This window comes from Chamaea fasciata, unplaced genomic scaffold, assembly GCF_029207755.1.
Source record: "Chamaea fasciata isolate MVZ Bird 193981 ecotype frontalis unplaced genomic scaffold, bChaFas1.0.hap1 SCAF_9, whole genome shotgun sequence".
NCBI classification, from domain to species: domain Eukaryota; kingdom Metazoa; phylum Chordata; class Aves; order Passeriformes; family Sylviidae; genus Chamaea; species Chamaea fasciata.
The window spans coordinates 32,783,706-32,804,193 of NW_027094094.1; the positions used below are offsets into that span (position 1 = coordinate 32,783,706).

Sequence of the window (20,488 nt, forward strand, 5' to 3'; positions counted from 1 at the left end):
CCTCCCGGGGCCGCCCGCCGCAGCCCCGGCGCGCGGGGCCAGCGGGGCCGGAAGCGGGCGGGGCGCGCGTGACGCGTTTCCGGCGGGGCGCTGGCGGCGGCCGCGGACGGGACTCGGTGGCGGCGGCGGCCCGGGGGCAGCCGGGGGTGAGCGGCGGGGGTGGCCGCGTGGGCCGGCCGGGCCCGGCGGGAGGCTCAGCGGGGCGGCGGGCGCCGGGCAGGCCCGGGCGAGGGGAGGCGGCGGCGCGGGGGGTGACACGCAGGCAAGGCGGGGGCGGGGCGGGGGCCAGGCCTCGCCGCCCGCCCTTGAGGCCGGTCCCCCTCACGCCGGTGGACCCTCATCCCCTGTCTCCTCTCACCCCCGTCCCCCTTCGCCCCCGATTCTCCCCGTCCCCGGGACCTCCGATCCCCTCGTCCCGGACCCCCTGGCCGCGGCTCCTTTTAAGCACCGACGCTTTGTAACTCGGGGTTTGGGGTTTGTCCCCCGCAGGCATTTTGTTTCCAGAGATGTCTTTCATCTTCGAATGGCTCTACAACGGCTTCAGCAGCGTCTTGCAGTTCCTAGGTAATGCCGCGGCTCCCTACGTGCCTTCTGCGGCCCCTGGCAGCCCCCTCTGGGTGGGTTTGGCTTCTCCCATTGCCAGTATCCCATAAAAATCGGGAATTAAGGTGGTCTGGCCAGTGCTAAGTCTGCTGAGGAAGCCGCGTATCAATAAAGGGGCTTTTACACTGGTGCAGAGAAACTTTGGGAGTATTTGGAGGCGTTGGGCTCCTAGTCAGGCGTTTCTCTTGCCCCTCGGAAGGCCGAGAGCAGCTGGGCTGGCACCCGGGGCCTGTCCAGCCCCAGGCAGAGGTGCTGCCCCCCAGGGAGGGAACCCCATCCTCCTCCTCCTCCCAGAGCCCCGGCTTCCAGTGGAACTCCTTGCTGGAAGATGGGGTGCCCATTGTCCTGATCACCTCTTGAAGGGAGGATGAGAGAAGGGTGAGGAAAAGTCCCGTTGGAAACCTTTGGGAGCATTCCTGTGGCAGACACGGCAAAAATCTGTTTATGCCAAGAAAACAACGCGCCGTTCCCTGCTTTGCACTTTTTCCCTGGACAGCTCTCTGCTGTCTTTTATGAGTTTGTTCGGTTTGCACATCTTTTGAGGGGATGCTGCTGCTGCTGCACCCTGTCCTCCGCTGCTAGGGTGGAGGAAAGAATGGAATACACATGGGAACATGAGCCTAGGAAATGTCCATTGCTGTAAATATGCCTTGGAAAAAAATGCCTGTTTGGGCTGTGTGTGTGTTCCCTGCTGCCCCGTGTCCATGCTGGAAGTGTGCACAGGTGGCAGCAGAGCTCTGGGAAAGGGCTTCCCCAAAAACCAGCGGCAGCAACGCAGCGTTCCGGCTCTGGACAGGCCCGCTGGAGTTTTCCTCTTGCTTTTTTCCTTCTCCTCTCAGGTTTGTACAAGAAGTCTGGAAAACTGGTGTTCCTGGGACTGGATAACGCAGGGAAAACCACTCTGCTGCACATGCTCAAAGATGACAGGCTGGGTCAGCACGTCCCCACGCTACATCCCAGTAAGTCCCCCTGGGCAAAGCCTCCCGGCGTGCCTTTTCCTCTGGAATTTTGGGGACACCTTGTGGGAAGACACCCCTCTGCCTGGGGGATTTGAGGCTCTTAGAACTTGAGCTGAGGTTGCAGCTGCACTGTGGTTCCCCAAGCCGAAGTGGATCCGTGTTTTCCTCTCTAGAAATGCCCAAGAAGCGGTGTGGCTCTGTTAATAGAAAGGGAAGATTTTCCTCATGGAAAGCGTAATGAGGGATAATAATTGCAGGTTAGAAGGCTTCAGTGGGAAGCAGGAGAAATTATTTTCTGCCACTTGTGATTTTGTGAAACAGCTCCATTTCAGCCACTGAATCCCACAGGAAGTTCAGGGAATTCCTTATTGGAGGAATGTGTGTGATGCCAGCATGAATGCCAGAGAAGTTGTGTCTGTCACAACTTCCTTGTTTTCCTGAATCCTAGCCTGTGTTTTCCATTTCAGCATCAGAGGAGCTGACGATTGCTGGAATGACCTTCACGACTTTTGATCTGGGTGGACATGAACAAGGTAAGGAAAAAAATGACCAAAAATTGATCCTGACGAGTGTCAGGATCAATTAGCAGTGCCTAATTATTTGTTGCCTGGATTTATTTATGGAACAACACGTGGAAGCGACCTCCTGGCTGTAGGATTGCTTGGAAGGAAATGCTGCCAGTTTGTGCTCTGCTGCCTGAAGTATTTTTAGCTGTGGAAGACTCCAATGTAATTTAGTTTGAACAACTGATGAATTTTTAGTTCTGCACTTTCTAGAAGTTTTAAACACAGGGGTTTTTTCCCTTTTATTCACCAAACTATGGGAAGACACCCTGGCTAAAAAGGTAGCTGAGGTTTGGTGGAGTTTTCCGTGGTGTGGAGATTTCACAGGGTCATGTTTGTCTCTTGTGTTTTCCAGCTCGCCGGGTCTGGAAAAACTACCTGCCTGCCATCAATGGGATTGTCTTCCTGGTGGACTGTGCAGATCACTCACGGCTTATGGAATCCAAAGTTGAGCTTAATGTAAATACACTTCCCTTCTTTCCCTTCTCCAAGACAGCTAAATTATGAATAACAGCCATCTCTCCCAGAGCTGGAGAAGCCTGGATGTCCTTACTCTGGGTTGACCACAGACACCTGAATTCAGGGGAGGCTCAGGTTGGAGACCAGGAGGAATTTCTCCATGGAAAGGGTGCGGAGGCCTTGGCAGGGACTGCCCAGGGAGGTTTGGAGTGCCCATGGCTGGAGGTGTCCAAGGAAGGGCTGGAGGTGGCACTCAGTGCTCTGGGCTGGGGACAAGGTGGGCATCAGGAACAGCTGGGTCTCCATGATCTGGGAGGGCTTTTCCAGCCTCAGGATTCTGTGAGTCTTCCACAGGAGTATGGGAAGCCCCAGAAACGAGCCCTTGTTGGTCACAGGGCTTAAACAAAACCATTTTCTTCAGGCAATGACCCCTTTTTCCACCTCTCTGCTCATCTCTTGTTGGCTCTTGCACGCAGGCGTTAATGACAGACGAGACAATATCCAACGTGCCAATCCTTATCTTGGGAAACAAAATCGACAGACCAGAGGCCATCAGCGAGGAAAAACTGCGGGAGATCTTTGGGCTCTATGGACAGACCACAGGAAAGGTAGGGAGGCATCCAAATCTTGGATTGGGGAGAGCTTGCCTGCTTCCCTGAGGATTGAGGCCTGATCGAGTTGTTATTGGGAATTTATCCACTAACTGGCCAAGGTGAATCAGTAATAATAACGATGATGTGCCTGAAGGGAGCCTACAAGAGAGAGACAGTTTAAAAGCCATGGAGTGGCGGGATGAGAGGGACTGGCTTCCCACTGCCAGAGGGCAGGTTCAGATGGGAAACTGGGAAGAGGCTCTTCCCTGTGAGGGTGGCCAGTACCTGGCACAGGGTGCCCAGAGCTGCTGTGGCTGCCCCCATCCCTGGAAGTGTTCAAGGCCAGGTTGGACAGGCTTGGAGCAACCTGGTCTTGTGGGAGCAGGCAGCGGGGTGGAATGAGGTGATCTTTGAGGTCCCTTGTAAGCCAAACCTCTGATGATGCCCTTGGCCAAGTTTTGAGGCCACCAGGATTGTCCACAATGCGGTGCACACGCGAAGGGGCCTGCGAGAGGAGCTCCCCTGGATGGCTGTGGCTGGCTGGGCGCTTCCCTGAGGGCACCAGGGGTGCAGATGTGACTCGTGTTTGGATTTCCCCAGGGAAATGTGCCACTGAAGGACCTGAATGCGCGCCCCATGGAGGTGTTCATGTGCAGCGTGCTCAAGAGGCAAGGCTACGGTGAGGGCTTCCGCTGGCTATCACAGTACATTGACTGATACTGGCGCAGACACGAGAGTTCTACTCCTCTGGACTGATCCTGTTCACAGCTTCCTATGGACTTTTCTATTAGAACATGGAAGGCTTTCCAAGCGCATACTGGCGTTGTCCAAGAGACTCCTGGTTTTCCGGCTGCCCCTATGGCACAGTGGTGACACCACTCTTTTCCACGCGGCGGGGAGGCAGCGCCGTTCCCGAGTTGTCCCTGCCAGTTGGGTGACAGCGGGGCTGCTCCAGGCTGGGGAGGCAAAACTCTGCACGCTGCAATGTAACAGCTGAAAAAGAGAGCACGTCTCACCACTGTGGTTAATTGACTTCAAAAAGAAACAAACAAAAAAACAAACAGAAAAGGAAAAAGCAATTATATTTTTTAAAGAAAGTGTTAATGTAAATGACATCCCTTCTAACTTTTTAGTTTAATATTCATCTTGTTTAGTCCAGAGTCTGGTTTAGGGTTTTTTAAAAATATATTTAACGGTATTTAGGTATTTCACACATTACTGAACCAAGGTATCACGATATTAGAAGTCCTCAATAAACATAGCATTTGGGCTTGACTGAGCTGTAGGGTGGCTGTGCTGTGTCACGCTGACCGACGATGGCGAGGTGCCGTCAGGACTGAGGTGTGCAATCCCAGCTGCTTTAGTTTACAGGGTTTGGGTTTTTTTCTTGTTGGGGAGGAGCACCTGGTGCGGGTGTTGGGCGTGGTGTCCAGTGGGAAGGGGCTGCCTGGTTCCCCCTCGGGCCAGACCCTCCGTTGAGGATCCTCTGGCTGTGCCATCACCATAAGAACCACGGAGCTGTTTCGGTTGTAGCATGGAAGTGTTTGACATTTGCATATCATGAGGTGATTAATGTAGACTAAACCGGTTTGTTTTATACTCTCAACGGACTTTTTTTTTTTTTTTGTCTGAAGTTTCATTGCTGTCTGGCACTCATTTTCAGTTCAATAAAGACATGTCTCTCTCCTCCGAAGGGGCAACGAGCTTCAGTCTGGCTTGGTGTTTGCTGGGCCTTGGGGCCTTCAGAACACCAGCCACAGAGTTCCAGAAGTGTTTGGACAACACTCTCAGGCACAGGCTGGGATTCGTGGGGCTGTCCTGTGCAGGGCCAGGAGCTGGACTCAATCCTTGTCGCTTCCCACTCAGGATATTCATTCAATGATTCCATGATTCTGTGACCTGCGGGGCGCAGCCAGTGAGGGAACCGAGGCAGGGTGGAAGAGCCACTTGAAGAGCTCGGGGCTTGCAGGGGCTTTGCTTTTGGTGCAATGAACCCACACCGAGCCCCAGACAGCCAGGAAGGGGGAGGGGGGGCTTCAGCTCTGACTCCCGGTGTTCGGGTGAGATTTTAGCTCTTCCAAAGGGATTCTCCCAGTCCCGATACCTCTGTCGGCGATAAAGGTTTGGTACTCGTTTGTGCTGCGGGTGAGGTGGGAAGGGAAAGTGGCCCTGGGGTATCCGGGCCGAGGCTCCCAGGGAAGGGGGCACTGAGGGCCAGCCTGGGGACGTGGCGGCCTGCGGGCCGACGGTCCTGATTCTCCCAGGGAGGCAGGGCCCGAGGGGCCGCTCGGAGCAGCCGTCACGACTGTCCCGGGCAGCGGGGCCCGAGGGGCCGCTCGGAGCAGCCGTCACGACTGTCCCGGGCAGCGGGGCCCGAGGGGCCGCTCGGAGCAGCCGTCACGACTGTCCCGGGCAGCGGGGCCCGAGGGGCCGCTCGGAGCAGCCGTCACGACTGTCCCGGGCAGCGGGGCCCGAGGGGCCGCTCGGAGCAGCCGTCACGACTGTCCCGGGCAGCGGGGCCCGAGGGGCCGCTCGGAGCAGCCGTCACGACTGTCCCGGGCAGCGGGGCCCGAGGGGCCGCTCGGAGCAGCCGTCACGACTGTCCCGGGCAGCGGGGCCCGAGGGGCCGCTCGGAGCAGCCGTCACGACTGTCCCGGGCAGCGGGGCCCGAGGGGCCGCTCGGAGCAGCCGTCACGACTGTCCCGGGCAGCGGGGCCGGGCCGGGCCGGGGGCCGCGCGCCCCCCGTGAGGGCCCCGCGGGGGCGTGTCCGCCACGTGCGCGCCCCGCCCCAGCCAATGGGGAGGGCGCGGGGCGGGCCCGGGGGCGGGGCGGGCGGCGATGGCGGCGCCGCCGTGCTGCGCGGTGCGGGTGCGGGGCGCGGGCGGCGGCGATGGCGGCTGCAGCGGGCTGGTGCTGAGCCGCCGGCCCGCGCTGGTGCTGTGCCACGCCGCCGTCTTCGCTCCGTTCCTGCGGGCCGGCCCCGCCGCCTGGGCGCGGCCCGCCGCGCTGCCGCCCGCCGCGCTCCGGCCGCTCCCGCGCCTCAGCGTCGTGCTGGGCGCCGAGGCCGGCGGGCTGCGGGAGCTGGAGGCGCGGCCGCTGGCGCTGGTGCCGTGCGCGGCGTTCCGGAGGGCGCTGGAGCGCGGCCTCGGGCGGGCGGAGCGGTGGCGGTTCGGGGCCGAGGGGGAGGCGGGCACGGACCCGCGGGCGCTGCCCTGGTTCGCCTGGCTGCGGGTGCCCGGCCTGGACGCGCCCGAGGGCGGGTGGGCGGCGCGGGCCAGCGCCGGCTGCCTGCGCAAAGGGCAGGCGCTGCTGGCCTGCGGGTCCCCCTTCGGAGACCTGTGCCCCGAGCTCTTCCTCAACACGCTGAGCCGGGGGGTGGTCAGCAACCTGGCGGGCGAGGAGAACGCCCTGGTGCTCACCGATGCCCGCTGCCTGCCCGGCACCGAGGGCGGCGCCGCCTTCGTGCCCTCGCCCGACGGGCCGCGCGTGGTGGCCGTGATCGCCGCCTCCCTCTGCTGGAAGGGCGCCGAGTGGGTCGGGCTCACGCTGCTCTGCTCCCTCGCCGCCATCCTGCGCAGCAGCGCCGATGTCCTGGGCGAAGCCGGGATCGCGGTGCCGCCGGTGCCGGCGTGGGTGGCCGCGGTGCCAGCGAGCAGCGGGCAGGACCCCCTGGGCTGGACGGCGCTGGTGGAGTGCGGGGCGACCTGGGGCTCCGGGGTGCTGCTGGCACCAAGGATGCTCCTCACCTGCCGGCACGTCGTGGAGGCCAGGACCCCGCTCCATGTGACACCGGCAGCCGGCCCCGGCCGGTGAGTGCGGCTGTGCCCCCTCTCACCTTAACCCCCCCGCCCGGCGTGTCCCCGGCCGTGACATCTCGTTACCCGTGTCCTTAGGGATGCCGCCGTGCTCAGGGGGCGTGTGGTGTTCGCCACCGAGGAGTCGTCCGCCTTCGACGTGGCCGTGGTGGAGCTGGAAGAGAGCGTGCCAGGCTTTGTCCCGCCGTGCCTGGCCCACACCTTCCTCCCAGGTAAGCACTGGGGGGACACGGGGCGTTAGGGTAGGGGCTGCCTCGCCCCCGTGCACCCACCTCCTGCCTCTCCCATCCCAGGAGAAGAGGTGAGCGTGGTGGGCTTCGGGGCGTTGGGGCAGGCGTGGGGCCCCTCGGTGACAGCAGGGGTCCTCTCGGCCGTGGTGGCGGTGGCCGGGCGCCCTGTCATGCTGCAAACCACCTGTGCCGTCCACGGGGGCTCCAGCGGCGGCCCCCTCGTCTCCTCCCGCAGCGGATGCCTCATGGGTAAGCCGGGGGTCTCCCCGTGGGTAAGCCGGGGGGTCCCACGGGTGTCCCCGGCCGGACCCAGTGACGTGGGCATCGCTCCCTCCCCGGCAGGCATCGTGGCCAGCAACACGCAGGACACCGGTGCGGGGGCCACCTACCCCCACCTCAACTTCTGCATCCCCATCACCGTCCTGCAGCCCTTCATCGCGCGCTACCGCCGCACCGGCGACCCCGATGCCTTCGCCGGGCTCAACCGGGTGGATGAGGGGGTGCGGGCGACTTGGCAGCTCCAGCAGCAGCCAGGACCCCCCAGCAAGCTCTGACCCCTTTCCCGGGGGCTTGTGCCAGGGACCGAGGTGCCAGGGACCGAGGTGCCAGGGATGGGGCTGCCACATCTCCTCTTTGACCCCGGTGGTGTGGGGCCCAAGCACCTGGACTCGACAAGAGCCGGTGGAGCTTGGGCACCCTGGGGCAGGGGTTATGGCACAGTGCCTTTGACAGCTGCTGACAGCCCCAAACTGGGGAGGTTTGGGGTCTGTATTATTGTTTTATTTTCTCCCTGGGGCCATAAATGCTGTGAATTGAGGCCCTGGTGTCCCGTGGTGCTGAGTGGCTGCAGGGGGGGTGGTGGAGGCCCTCCCTGGGGTGTGGGTTGGGAGGGGCGGGTTATAAGGGATATTCTGCGTCTTGGATGGGATTTGGTTCAGGTCTTGTTTGGGGTTGGGGTAAAGTGTGGGTAGGGAGGGCAGTTCAGAGTCCTTCTACAGCTCTGGACGCTGTGGAAAGGGGGTTAGTTTGGGGTCCTAGAGAGGGTCAGGAGCTGGGGAGGGGACATATCCCTGGGGAGGGAGGCCAGTTCTAGCTTCGTGGCAGCAGAGTGCAGGAACCAAAGCCAGGGCACTCCTATCCCAACCCACTCCCCAGCCCAGCAGTGCCCACTCACTGAAGGGCACAGCACCACCACCCCCCCTCCCCAGGACACCCCTGCAGGGCCGGTGGGTGCAAGGGAGGCACGGGAGGTGCCGGGGGAGGAACGGGCGGGCGAGTGTTTGACACAGCACGGGGTATTTATTTCACAGCCGCTACACAACGCCGGGGGCCGGGGCAGCCACGCAAGCACAACATGAGGGGGGATGCGGGGAGGAAGGGGGGGCAGCTTATCTATCAGGGGGTTTGTTGTTTTTTGGTTTGTTTTTTTTTTCTTTTTTTTCCCACTTTTATTAGCGCCATTTGCCCGGTTGAAGACCACGCAGCAGCACACTAGGCCTACAAGGCTCTACCCAAAAAAAAAAAAAAAAAGCTCAAATTCGCACAAGAGCGGCCCCCCCCGCCCCACTCGCCCCCTCCCCGGGCGAGCACCCCAAGCCCCGTCCCACACGGGACCGGAGGGGGGAGCACCCACCCCATGCCACACCGGCAGCGGGGGGGGTCACGGGGACCCCCAGCTGGGGGGCTGCCTCCCGGCCGTGCCGCCCACCGGGCTCTCCTGCTCCTCTACCAGATGTAGCCGCCGTCGTCGCCCTCGCCCGCTTCGCCCTCCTCTTCCTCGCCTTCCTCGCCCGCCTCCTCCGGCTCCTTCTCTTCCTCATCCTCCCAGCCCACGCTGCTCCCGAAGTCGCCCGAAAACCCCGTCGCTTCATCTGTGGGGGGCGAGGGGCAGAGGTTCAGGGGCGGTCCCGGGGCTGCCGCCCCGTCCCCAGGTGTGCGGTCCCCGCAGCTCTCACCGCAGTCGGGGCTGCCGTGGCCGCGGGTGCCCGTCAGCTCGGCCCCGTGCTGGTCCACGCACCAGCACTCGCCGCCGCCCGGCTCGCACTGTGCCCGCCGATAGTAGCCGTCCTCATCGCAGCTGGGAATGAAGGTGCCTGCAGGGAAGCGATGGCCCCCCACCCCCCCCCAAACACGTGCAGTGCCAAAGGCCCCCAGGGAGCTCCCCGTCCTCATCCCAGCCCGGCTGCACGGGGCACTGCTGGGGGAAAGGGCCCTGGGACGCCCCACTCACCCAGCTTTTTTTTGGTTGCTTCTTGGATCTGGATCTTCTCCAGCTCCCTGAGGCAGGGCGGCTCTGCAGCAATGCCATATGCTGCTCTTAGGGTGGGCATGCAACCCCTCACCTCACACAGTGTGCACCCCCAAACCCACAGCATTCATCATCCCTGTGGCATGCATCCCCTGGAACTCCACAGCATGCATGCCCCCGGCCCATGGAGTGCAATCCCCCAACACCACAGAGTACAACGCCCCCAGACCCTACAGAGTGCATTCCCCATGATGTGCACCCCCCCAGCCCATGGAGTACATCCCTCCAGCTCCACAGTGTGTATCCCCCTGCCCCCATGCTGTGCATCTCCAATGACGCACATCCCCCTTAACACAAGATGTGCTTCCCCATGACCCACAGCATGCATCCCCACCATGGCTTCCAGCCGCCCCAAGCCCCGTGGTGTACCTCTCCCCCTAAAGCAAACATCCCACAGACACCCCAAACCCACAGCAAAGACTGCCCATTGCCCATGACATAATCCCCCCATGATGTACTTCCCTCCCACAGCCATGCTAACCCACAGCATGGGTTCCTTATCACCCCACGATGTGCATCCCCCACTCCCAACTCCAATCCCATGACGTACATCCCCCAACCCCTAGTCCTACAGCATGGATCCCCCATAAACTCCACGATATACAACCCCAATCTCACAGCGTGGATTCCCCAACCCATGGCATGCATCCCTCAGGACACGGATCCCCCAGCCCCACAGAGTGCATCCTCCTGACCCCACGGTGTCCAGCCCCACAGCACCGTCTCCCCCCTGCCCTGACGCACTTTCCCTCCAGAAGCAGAAGCACCACTCGGGGGCGGAGACGCGGCCGTCCTTGGAGGTGTCGCAGGAGTTGAAGAAGGCGCGGATGCACACCTCGTACTTGTCCAGGTTGATGGCGGCCAGCTCGGCCGCCTCCAGGAAGAGATCCCCGCTCGTGTCCAGCCGGGCGAACATCCACCCCACCGCCTCCTTGCAGGTGGCTGCCACGCTCCTCTCCAGCGCTGCAGGGCAGGATGAGGCCCGTGGCTGCCCGGCCCCCCCAGGGGCAGTGCCCCACGTCCCCTCCCCGTGTGGCGGGTCAGGTACCAGTGGTGGGGCTGGCGGGGAGCCCGCCGGAGCCGTTCTGCTTGGCATTCTCACGCAGGAGCTGGAACCAGTCTCGCAGGCGGTCACCCAGGTCGGCCAGATCCTGCCCGGTGCACAGTTCTGGGGGGTCCAGCGGGGCAGTGTCAGGCCGGGCAGAGCTCGGGGACAGTCCCCCGGTGCCCTGCACCCCGCTCACCTTGTTTGCTGTCGCCGGCAGGGCTATGCGGGGTCGGGCAGGGGCACTGCCCCTCGCACCGCACCGTCAGCTGCTTGCTGGCCAGGCATGCCTGCTGCTCCAGCTTGCACTGCGGGGCGGCAGTGGGACATCGGCGGGGGGACACAGGGCACAGGGCCCCGTCCCCGCGGCGGGTGCCGCTGTCCTTACCGCCGAGCTGTAGGTGTGGCCGTCGGAGCCGCAGACGGCAGCCACCGGGGCGGCGTGGCAGGGCTTGCAGCCCCCGTGTGCCTTGGGGCTCAGCGGCTTGATCCTGCACGGAGGAGAGGGTGCTGAGCCCCCCGCCTGGGTCCCCCCTTCCTCCCGCCGCCGCTTGGCCCCGGCGCCGCCGCTCTCGCTCCTACCTGTGCTCCAGCTTCTTGCGGCTGATGCACATGGCGCGCTGGTAGCCCTGCGCCACGCACACCTTGTGCCGGCTGCACTTCACCTTCTGGCAGGGATCCTTGGTGGTGTCCAGGGCTGGGAGGCAGAGAGGGACTGGGGCAGGCGGGGACGCCCCAGGGGAGCCCCGGCAGCGCTGGCCACCAGCCGGCCCGGCACAAAGCGCCATTCAGGCCGCAGCTGGGCAGCCGCCTCGGCACCAGCTGCTGCTTCCCGGCTCGCACGATCCCACCGCCGCTCCCAGCCGGAAGGGAAAAGCCCGGGGGGGTGCAAGCAGAGAGTGCGACGCACCCCCCCCCTTTCGCCCCCCACCATACTGGCTGGCAGCGAGCCCACTGTGCCCCATCCCAAACCCATCTCAGCGGTACCTTCATCCCCGGGCTGGTTGTCCTCCCAGCTCTTGATGTAGTCATCCTGCGAATTGGGGAGAGCCTGCGTGAGTGCAGGTGGCAGGAAAGGTGACGCCGGGCCGGGCGTGCCATCACCCCGCTCGGGGCCACCGGCCCGGAGAGGCTCCCGGTGCACGCTGTCCCTGGGCACCCCCACTGCGGGAGGGCAGGCAGCAGGGACCGGGAGCAGCCTCCCCCCACAAGCAGGGTGTCACCCCCTCAGTAGCCCCTCGAGGCTCACCTCCACCTCCTGGCAGCACGGCAGCGAGATGGCCCAGCCGGCACCGAGAAGAGAAAGAGAGAGAGTGCCCACCGTCAGCTCTGGGACAGCCCAAAGCCCTGCTCCCGGCCCCAACCCACAGTGACGGGCACCCAGTGCCAGGGGGCACCCCGACATTCCGACGCCCAAAGCTCTTGCCACCAGCCCTGGATATCACTGGCACCGACCACCAACATGCTCCCCCATCTCCGGCTCTAAACCTGTAATCCTGGAGAGCCTTTACACAGGATAAAGCCTTCTCCCATCAGCCAGCTGGGAAAGCCAGGGAATAGGGATGGAAATGGCACTGGGTGGAGGAAGCCCTTGGGAGCCCAGTGAGGACCTCAGGGGATCCCCGTGGTGCTGCCACCCTGATTCTTCAATCGTGCTCCCAGAAGGCGTGGGCCAAGATAGATGTCACTGCCTGGGGAGGCAGAACCGCTCCCACAGGACCCCGAAAGCATCCCGGGGGTGTGGGGGTGTAGCAGGGACTCAAACCTTCCCAGCAGGCAGCATGAGCCGCCCCACGGGATGCGCCGGGGTGGGCTTTGCGATAAGGCAGGAGCATCCCCGCCGCCCCGGGGAGGGTGGGCAGGCTTGGGATGGCAGCTGGAAGCAGCGGCACGGGAGGCAGCTCTGGAGGGGATGCCTCGCTCCAGCACGGCGGTGTTTGCACCGCAATCGATAGCCGCGTTCCCGTGCCGTGATTGGTAACACTGCGGCGCCCGGCAGCTCCCTGCGGCGCGGGTCTCGCCACAGCCGCCGGCCTCCTCCCCGTGCATCCCCCAACCGGTGCTGCTCAGTCGAAAACCCCACAAATCCATGGATTTGTTTATTAATCCAGGCTAACTGCCAGCAGGGCTGCAGCCCCCCCAGCGCGCCAGCCGTGCCACAGCAGGGTGGGCCCCACGTGTGCTGCCAGCGCCCGGGGATGGGGATCCCTCGGCCCTGAGCCCCCCCGGGATGCTCAGTGCCATGGGGGCACGTCTGCAAGTGCTCCCCTCGAGCACCTGCAGCCATCCGAGATCCCAGGTACCCAGGGCTGGCGTTGGCCAGCAGGGGTGTTGCAGGCAGAGGTCTCCAGGGGAGGAATTTACACCTTAGCACTCTCACGCATGCTCTGCCCCTCTGGTTTATTTTGGGGGTGGTACCCCCTGCCCTGCCCTGCCCTGTGGTGGGCACATCTCCCTTGCTGTCATCCATCCATCCATCCATCCATCCATCCATCCATCCATCCATCCATCCATCCATCCATTCTTCGCTGCCAAGGTGAACCCGAATGTGCATCTGAACAAAGACCAGAGGGGCTGGCTGGGGGTGGGGGGGCGGCTCGGGGTGTTCCCCCTCCCTGCCCGGCTGCTGCAGGTGTCCTGGGTCTCCCTAGGATGGGGCTGCAGCACCATGTCCCCAACCCTGGAGGACACGAGCTGGAGGTGTAAAACGAGCCGAGGAAAAACCCCGACGGCCCCGTAAAATTAAGGGCTTGAGCTAAATGCCATCGAGGCTGTTCGCAAGGGCTGCGTAGCAGCGAGGAGTGACAGGATCCTGAGCTCGGTGTGCCAGGTGTGCCAGCGCTCCGCCGGCAGTACCTGCATCCTCATCCTCCCTGCCTCGCGTCTCCCACATCCCCAGGGGTCACCACCCCGCGGAGGCAGCGCCGGCCCCGGCTGCGGCACCGCGCGGGGCTCCGGGGACACCCCGCAGGGCTCGGGGAGCGGGAGGCCGGGGGGATGCTCGTGCCCCGATGTGGGCTGGGCTGTCACCGAGGGTTTCAGGCCACGGCGTAGCCCCCGCCACGGACGGGCGGGCTCTGCCTGCACCCCCATGTGGGGCACGGGGAGAGCACCCCCCGTCACCTGAGAGAGTCGCCTTGGCATCAAGCCCTGGCCATAAAGGCATTGGCATAAGCCACGCAGCTTTGGCGACGGGCGGGGAGGCGGCGGCGCTGCCGGAGCCGGTGAGCATCCCCCGGGTACCGGGGCCGGCAGCCGCCCACAGCCGCGGCGGGATGCGGGCACCGCCGAGCATCCCCGGCCGCCCGCGATGGGGCCGGGGCCGGGGAGGGTCGCGCTGCGGCAGCCGCAGCGGCGGGGCGGGGAGTGCGGGGAGGGGGCTCCCGGTGCCCGGCAGCGCGTCCCGTCCCCCCCGCCCCGCTGCCGGCGCGGACTCACGTCTCGGAAGCGGTTCCAGTGCTTGATCCTGCCGCCGTACTGGGAGATGGACGAGAGCCACTGCTCGTCCTCCATGAAATTGCCGGGGCTCTCCCCCGCCGCGGCGGGCCCGGGGCCGGTGGCGGGGCCGGCGGCGGGCCCGGGGCCGGCGGCGGCGGCGGGCAGGAGCAGGGCCAGCAGGGCCAGCAGGGCGCGGCGCCCGCCGCAGCCCCGCATGCTGCCGCAGCGCCGGGGGAAGCGGGCGCGGTGCGGAGCGGTGCGGTGCGCACAGGGAGGCGCCGCCGGCGAGTGCGGCCGCGGGGCGGCACCGGGCGGCACCGGCGGGAGGGCCGGGGCGGGGCCTCCGCCGCGCCCGCCGCACCTGCGCGCCGGCACCGGGGCGGGGGAGCCGCCGGCACGGCACGGCCGCAGCACCGGTCGCCCTGCTGTCCCCATCTACACTCCGTCCCTGACCTGACGCCGTCCCGCGTCCCTCATCCTGCATCCCGCATCTCCTGCCACACCCCCATCCTGAAGTCCTCGACCTCCACTACTGGTCCCTACTGAGACCCCATCCTGCATTCCCCATTCTGCATTCCCTGACACACCCCCTTCCCGCATCCTCTATCCTGCATTCCTGGTCCCTATCCGGTCTCCATTCCACATCCCCCACCCTGCATCCCCTGCCACACCCCTATCCTGCACCCCTCATCCCTGGTTCATACCGTGCCCCCATCCTGCATCCCCCATCCCTATCACATCTCCATCCTGCATCCCCCATCCTGCATCCTTGGTTCCTACCCAGTCTCCACCCCACATCCAATGTCCTGCATCCTTTGGTCCCTGCCATGTTCTCATCCCGCATCCCTGCCACATCTCTGTCCTGCATCCCCCATCTTACATCCTTCATCCAGCATCCCTGGTCCCTGCTAGCTCCCCATCCCACATCCCCCATCCTGCATCCTCTGCCACATCCCCACCCAGCACCAGCCATCCCACATCCCTCACTCTTACCATCTATCCATTGTGCATCTCCCATTCCTTCCACATCTCCAACCTGTGTACCCCATCCTGCATTCCTATCCCCACTGCACCCCAATCCCACAGCCCCTCGTCCCTATCCCCACCCTGCATCTCCCCTCCTCCCCTCTCCCTGTGATGCCCACACTGTGATCCCCATTCCTCAGCCATCCCAGCACAGCATTTTAGGGCTCCAGGGAAAACTCCCACCCCTAAGCCAAGGTTTTGCTTTTGGATTTTCCCCTCTTCACAGCGGGGGGAAATCAGGGTAGGCAACAAGTGACAACTCACCCCAGCTCCAGCTCCTTCACAGCTTCAGCCAGGGATGCCACAGCACACATCCAGCTTCTCTTCTCCCTGCCAGGACGCTCAGGATGGGAAGGGTAACTGCCAGCAAACCCCAGTGATGACAGGGAAAAGATCAGAATCCTTAATTCTGCCTGGGGAAGGAGCTGTGAAATGAATTGTGCTGTGCCAGGCTAGAGCAGCGGGATAAGCTGCTTACCAGCAAAATTCCACTAACTTCCAAAAGAATTGTCACTAAAACATGTTTACACAAGTGGGAAGAGGAGTGTGCTCCAATTGTCAAAAACCCGTGTTTGCCTCAACTTCTTGGTGAGACTCTTTAAAAACTCATCAGGCAGAAGCTTCCCAAGGTGCATCTCCCCTTTCCTGGTGGCTTCGTGAGCAGCTCCCGGGTCTGTTCCGAAGAGATTTGCCAAGTACCTCTTCAGGCTGGCGGAAAAGATGACAGCAAACAGTGTTAAGTGCTCTCAGCACCTCCCTGTGAGTGTGTGCTGGTGCTCTGCTCCCCGAGGGAAACGTTTGGAAGGCGGCTTTCAGAGAGCACAAAGGCGTTCTGACGCCAAGGAAAGGGACACAAACAGCCCAACGGCTGTAGCTGGGTACAGGCAAGGGCATCCAGCAAATGCACAGATGATTTGATTGCCTGACAGGCAGGCTTGAAAGCAGACAAGCAATTTGGTCTGGGAAATACAACAGCAACACATTGGGGGGGGGGGGGGGGGGGGGGAAGAAAAGCAATCCTGATTTCTGAACGACTCCCACTGCTGTTTGTGCATGGCCAAGCAGCCAGCTCTCTTAGAAATGATCATGAGGACATGTGGGTTCTGCTGGAGCACCCCTATCCCTGGCTGAGACACTCTACACCTCTACCACAGCATGATTCCCTATCCATGGAGCAAGTCGGAATGGGCAACAGCACCTGCTTTGTTACAAAACACCCAAACACCAGCACCTTCCACTTTTCAAAGCGTTCATCCTAGGGCAAGTTGAAATCCTGTGTCGCTATTTTTACCAAATGTGGGGATTTACAGGGAAAAAACAACGTTGTCTTGAGATCTCTGAAGGATTCACAATGGAATCAAAGAGCTTGGTGCTGTTTTTAATGGAGAAACCACCTACAAGGCATATGTTTTTTGACACGCTCCGAAACGGTCACTGGAAAGAGCTCTAACTATCAATTCCTTCTTATTATCATAGTTATATGCTGTGCTGGAAGTTTAATTACAGAAACTATCAATGCAACAGGAGATAAACACTTTTTGCTTTTGAAGGGAATTAATTTATTTGGAGATCTACATCACACAGGCACGCTGCTGGAGATCCAAGCAATGCCTGACCTCAATATCGTTAAATCGTGCTCCGGGGAAGCTCTCCTGGATTTTAAATACTTATTTTAAGAACAAACTTCCTTCTTCTGAAAAAAAGCAACGTTTAAACACTGGCGATGCCCCAAAAGCCCCAGTTCTAGTTGTTTTCTTGGAAAACCAGCAATCCACAGACATCAAAGAGCAACTTTGTGACATTTTGGGGAAAGGAGGAGGAAGGACCTTGGCAACCCCTAAGGAGAGGGCAGTGGGAAAAGCTGCAGGGAAATGCCATAGTTCTGTGCTTTGGAGGAGGTCACAGGGCATCCCAGCTTGGAGCTCCCAGGTTCCCATTGAAGATTCACGTCCTATAAAACCTTTCGCTGAGGGATCACACACACAGCAGACCCGCTATGGCCACCTCAAGAGAAGCACAGCTGCCCAGATGTTGCGTAGTAGCCAGAGGCGTCCGAGGAGAACCTCTGGGAGAGACGCACCGAGTCCAGCTGCACCTCCCCGAAGTAGAAGTTCTCGAAGAGCTGAAAGGAAGAAGAAGAAAAACCACTTGAAGGGCACCAGAGAAATGGAGCCTGCAGCTGGCCCACGGCTCTCTCGCAGGAGCTGGCCCTGCCAAAACCCTCTACTCACAGATTGGTTTTGCCCTTAAATGAAAGTGTTCTTTACGTTATTTTTCCCACTAAAGGCTGTGCTTGAACTCTTTCTATCTACAGCAGCAGCTGCTCAAACCTCCCCTATTTTGCTGCCTGTGTCACTGAGGGAGCATTGGGAGGCTGTTCACTGCTCCGGAGGCACCATCCCCCGGTGGCTCTTGAGGTCACAGGCTCTGCAGCAGCAAGGTTTGAGGCCAGGAGGTTTGCACCAATCCAGGCCACAGATGCAGGACTTAACAGCTACAGCTCAGTCCTAATTCAAACTAGCAGGCTGGAGGCACAAGGCTCCTCATCCCAGCACTGACCCCGCTTTGTTCAACAAATCCGTCTTTGTTCGGCAAAGACTTGAGTGCAAATTAAGGAAAGCAAGCCAACTCCGGCACCCGGGGGGTGTGTCCCTGCCCATCAAGCCAATCCACGAAGCAGACCAAAGAAATGACATCAGAATTTCTTACAAGAAGTTATTGCTGGAAAAGCATCGTGTCCAAGCGTAAAGTGCTCCTCCCGTTCCATTAAGCAGCAGGAAATTGCTCTACCTGGGAACATCAGCTGTGCCTCAGGAAAAGCTTCTCGGTGGAGATGCTAATTTGGAAGCTCTGTTTAACCGGAGAGCTGTGAGTCACCGAGAACCTGAGCAGCGACTTCTCTCCACCTTGGAGATCTCCAAAATGTCCATTCCATCTGTCTCCTATTCAGTTTTCTATCTGTCCCTGCAGGCGTGGGCTTGAGACAGTCCCACAGCCCTTCCTGCCCTTACAGAAGGCAAGAAGGAAAGCCAACACATTAATCCTCCTGGAGCCAATGGTGCATCAATTCCTCCACAGAGGGAATGACTGAAATCCCAAATAACTACTTAGCATCTGAAAGGCTGCACTTCACCTCCTCCAAAGAGGCATTTGGCTCTGCCTGGCACTGATTTGGGCACAACTGCTCTTTTGTTGGTTCTCCCAAGAGTATTCTGCTTTGTAAATACCCTTTTTTCCGGAGGAGACCAGCTAGTTTTCTTTCAGGAAAATTCCTGGGTTTGCTGTCACTCCACAAAGGAAAAGGGCCATAGGGAAAGCGATTCCCTGCCTGTCTTGGGGCAGAGCAAGAGACCCCGGGGCAGCAGTGTGCCCCCAAGGGACACTGTGACTGGTGGCTCCACGGGGTCACTGCCCCAAAGAAGAGCAGCCCGCAGAAAAGCAGCTGTGCTAAGGAAGCATCTCAAACAGGGAGAGGAGGAAAAGAGAGGAAGAGAAATGACGACAGCCACACAAACTCCATTTCATACAATTAATGATTTATACAAGAAAGATTAATTATGTTTCCAAAAGCCTGCGTTGTTCATGTTGGAGGACTTAAGATAAAATGTCTCATTAATAAGAGATGGCAGTAAAAAGGGGTTGGTCACCTTTCTCTTTTTGTTTTGGCTGACCTCAGAAGAAAGGATGGTTTCCTGCTCTCTGGGGCTCCCTGCAGTGCTCTGCCATTGTGCCCACTCACCCCAAACCTTAACACCTGTCCCTGTCACAAGTGGCTGTTCACACTGTCACTCCTTTCCATCACAGAGCACTCCCCACCCAGGAAAAACACAAATCATCTCTCTCTTGATTCCTAACAGAGGGAATGGTAGGTGTGCTGGTAAGCAAGGAGTAATAGGGCTTGAAGAGAGCCCCCTCCAGCGCCTAAGGGGACTGCAAGGGAGCTGCACAGGCACCTGGGACAAGGACATGGGACAAAGAGAAATGGCCTCCTACTGCTGGAGTATGATTCAGATATTCAGAAGAAATTCCTGCCTGTGAGGTGGGCAGGCCCTGGCACAGGGTGCCTTGAGAAGCTGTGGCTGCCCTGTCCCTGGAAGTGTGCAAGGCCAGGTTAGATGGGACTTGGAGCACTCTGGTCTAAGGTGCCCCTGCCCATGGGAAGAGGGATGGAATGGGGTGGACTTTAAGGTCCCTTCCAACACAAACCACTCCAGGATTCTATGAAGAAAACAAATTAAATGCTGGGATGTGCCAGACCCATCAGCAGTGCTAGAAGTCAAACCTTTCCACAAAATAACCAAAGGAAGAGTTTTGTTTATGTCATTGCTGCACACAACAACCTGTTTTTCTTACTAAACACACGTACCAAAAAGCAAAAATTAGTTAATGAGACAAACCCTCCCCGAACCCCTCTTGCCTCACATAGCCTCAGGCACATCACAGCAGAAGGATGATTGGGAAGCCCCAGAAGACACTGCCCAGGTCAAGGGCCCTCCATTTGTACACTGCTAAAAGTGCAGCAAAGCCATGGTACCAAAGCACTTTGTATTCCCTTGGCTTTTATAAGATTCACCACCTCCCGTGTGTTCGAGCAGCTGCGTGTTTCCCAGGGAGGAACGCTGCTAGAACTATTGATTTTTGGTAATGTGGCTGTACTTTCTGAGAGTAAACATGCTACAAGATTTAGAGGACAACCACAGACACTTTTTTCTGCTCTTGTTTCAGGCCGGCTTCTCACCGATGCTCCTGTGCTCCCCGAGGCTTTCCATGACAGAAGCCACCGGACCCCAGGCATGGAGATCACTGCACATCTGAGACCAGCCTCAGGCAGTGTGGAGGGAGGCCCATCAAGCATCATCCTCCAACACCTCTGACACACCAGGAATCCTCCAAGACCTCTGAAACACCAGGAAGTGGCTTCCCATCACAAAAGCACCCTGCGCTCGGGTCCCCGGGGACTCGGGGAGAGATTGCAGAGAGCCAAGCCTCTGCTTTTGACTTTCACTTCTATTTATCTTGAGGAGAAGCCAAGCAGAGCCAAGAAAGATATTTATAACTCCCCCCTCTCCCCAGCCACCACGGAAACGCTCTGGTTTTGGAGGAGCCCTGGAGCACAGCTGATGAAATGCCTCCTGGGAAAGCATCTTAGCATTTTTTTATTTGGCACCAGGAAAGAAGGTACCTGGAGGTAGTTGCCCTTTGGAAGCAACTGCTGATAACCCAAAGGTTGGCTGACTCCCGTTCCCATCTTTTCCTATGGCTGACAAGGGCCCACCTATCCCTGAAAAGGCTGCAGGGAACATGAGGAGACATGGATCAGGAGCAGGCAGGAGGGAGGCAGGGGAGGAGAAACGCAACCGCCCGCAGAGCCGTGTCATTTGATTGGAGTAGGACGTGAGGCTCAGCAAAAGCACAGTAATTCTATAAATCCAAACATGCCAAGGGATT

At 60.4% G+C, this 20,488-nt stretch overlaps 4 protein-coding genes across 7 annotated transcripts in view; 2 read left to right on the forward strand and 2 right to left on the reverse strand.

The window, feature by feature from the left end:
- The first annotated feature begins 73 nt into the window (after window positions 1-73).
- On the forward strand, window positions 74-4,870 carry SAR1A (secretion associated Ras related GTPase 1A). Its single transcript, XM_066191784.1, has 7 exons — window positions 74-146; window positions 490-564; window positions 1,443-1,562; window positions 2,030-2,095; window positions 2,481-2,584; window positions 3,061-3,192; window positions 3,778-4,870. The coding sequence occupies exons 2-7, from the start codon at window positions 507-509 to the stop codon at window positions 3,892-3,894; spliced, it is 597 nt and encodes a 198-aa protein (XP_066047881.1). The 5' UTR covers window positions 74-146; window positions 490-506; the 3' UTR covers window positions 3,895-4,870.
- TYSND1 (trypsin like peroxisomal matrix peptidase 1) lies at window positions 4,494-8,040 on the forward strand. Its single transcript, XM_066191921.1, is given in 8 exon segments — window positions 4,494-4,501; window positions 5,450-5,723; window positions 5,726-5,821; window positions 5,824-5,937; window positions 5,939-6,987; window positions 7,072-7,205; window positions 7,287-7,472; window positions 7,566-8,040. Coding segments are annotated over 8 exon segments (2,073 nt in total). The 3' UTR covers window positions 7,778-8,040.
- A 462-nt stretch (window positions 8,041-8,502) lies between these two features.
- SPOCK2 (SPARC (osteonectin), cwcv and kazal like domains proteoglycan 2) lies at window positions 8,503-14,286 on the reverse strand. 2 transcript variants are annotated; one of them, XR_010722340.1, is made up of 11 exons: window positions 11,826-12,252; window positions 11,564-11,609; window positions 11,159-11,273; window positions 10,965-11,067; window positions 10,776-10,884; window positions 10,580-10,699; window positions 10,276-10,494; window positions 9,454-9,516; window positions 9,179-9,316; window positions 8,857-9,094; window positions 8,503-8,730 (listed from the first exon to the last, which is right to left on the reverse strand). XR_010722340.1 is itself a non-coding variant. In XM_066191783.1 (11 exons), the coding sequence occupies exons 1-11, from the start codon at window positions 14,228-14,230 to the stop codon at window positions 8,949-8,951; spliced, it is 1,284 nt and encodes a 427-aa protein (XP_066047880.1). In that variant the 5' UTR covers window positions 14,231-14,286; the 3' UTR covers window positions 8,503-8,948. The 2 variants fall into 2 exon arrangements, 1 of the variants encoding a protein (XP_066047880.1); XM_066191783.1 differs by adding an exon at window positions 14,015-14,286 and having other exon boundaries at window positions 8,503-9,094; window positions 11,826-11,834.
- A 2,289-nt stretch (window positions 14,287-16,575) lies between these two features.
- ASCC1 (activating signal cointegrator 1 complex subunit 1) overlaps window positions 16,576-20,488 on the reverse strand; it is a 35,154-nt gene continuing 31,241 nt past the window's right edge. For all 3 annotated transcript variants that reach the window (XM_066191785.1, XM_066191788.1, XM_066191787.1), the window contains exon 10: window positions 16,576-17,162. In XM_066191785.1, coding sequence (XP_066047882.1) covers window positions 17,046-17,162 — 117 coding nt within the window. In that variant the 3' untranslated portion in view covers window positions 16,576-17,045. The remainder of the gene's footprint in view (window positions 17,163-20,488) is intronic.

Coding starts and splice junctions, on each gene's coding strand:
- SAR1A (XM_066191784.1), top strand. CDS start 507: ATGTCTTTCATCTTCGAATGGCTCTACAACGGCTTCAGCAGCGTCTTG. Junction 2,096..2,480: donor TCTGGGTGGACATGAACAAG/GTAAGGAAAAAA, acceptor TGTGTTTTCCAG/CTCGCCGGGTCTGGAAAAAC. Junction 3,193..3,777: donor ATGGACAGACCACAGGAAAG/GTAGGGAGGCAT, acceptor GGATTTCCCCAG/GGAAATGTGCCACTGAAGGA.
- SPOCK2 (XM_066191783.1), bottom strand. CDS start 14,230: ATGCGGGGCTGCGGCGGGCGCCGCGCCCTGCTGGCCCTGCTGGCCCTG. Junction 11,274..11,563: donor CAACCAGCCCGGGGATGAAG/GTACCGCTGAGA, acceptor TCTGCCTCCCAG/CCCTGGACACCACCAAGGAT. Junction 9,517..10,275: donor CTTCTGCTTCTGGAGGGAAA/GTGCGTCAGGGC, acceptor GCATTGCTGCAG/AGCCGCCCTGCCTCAGGGAG.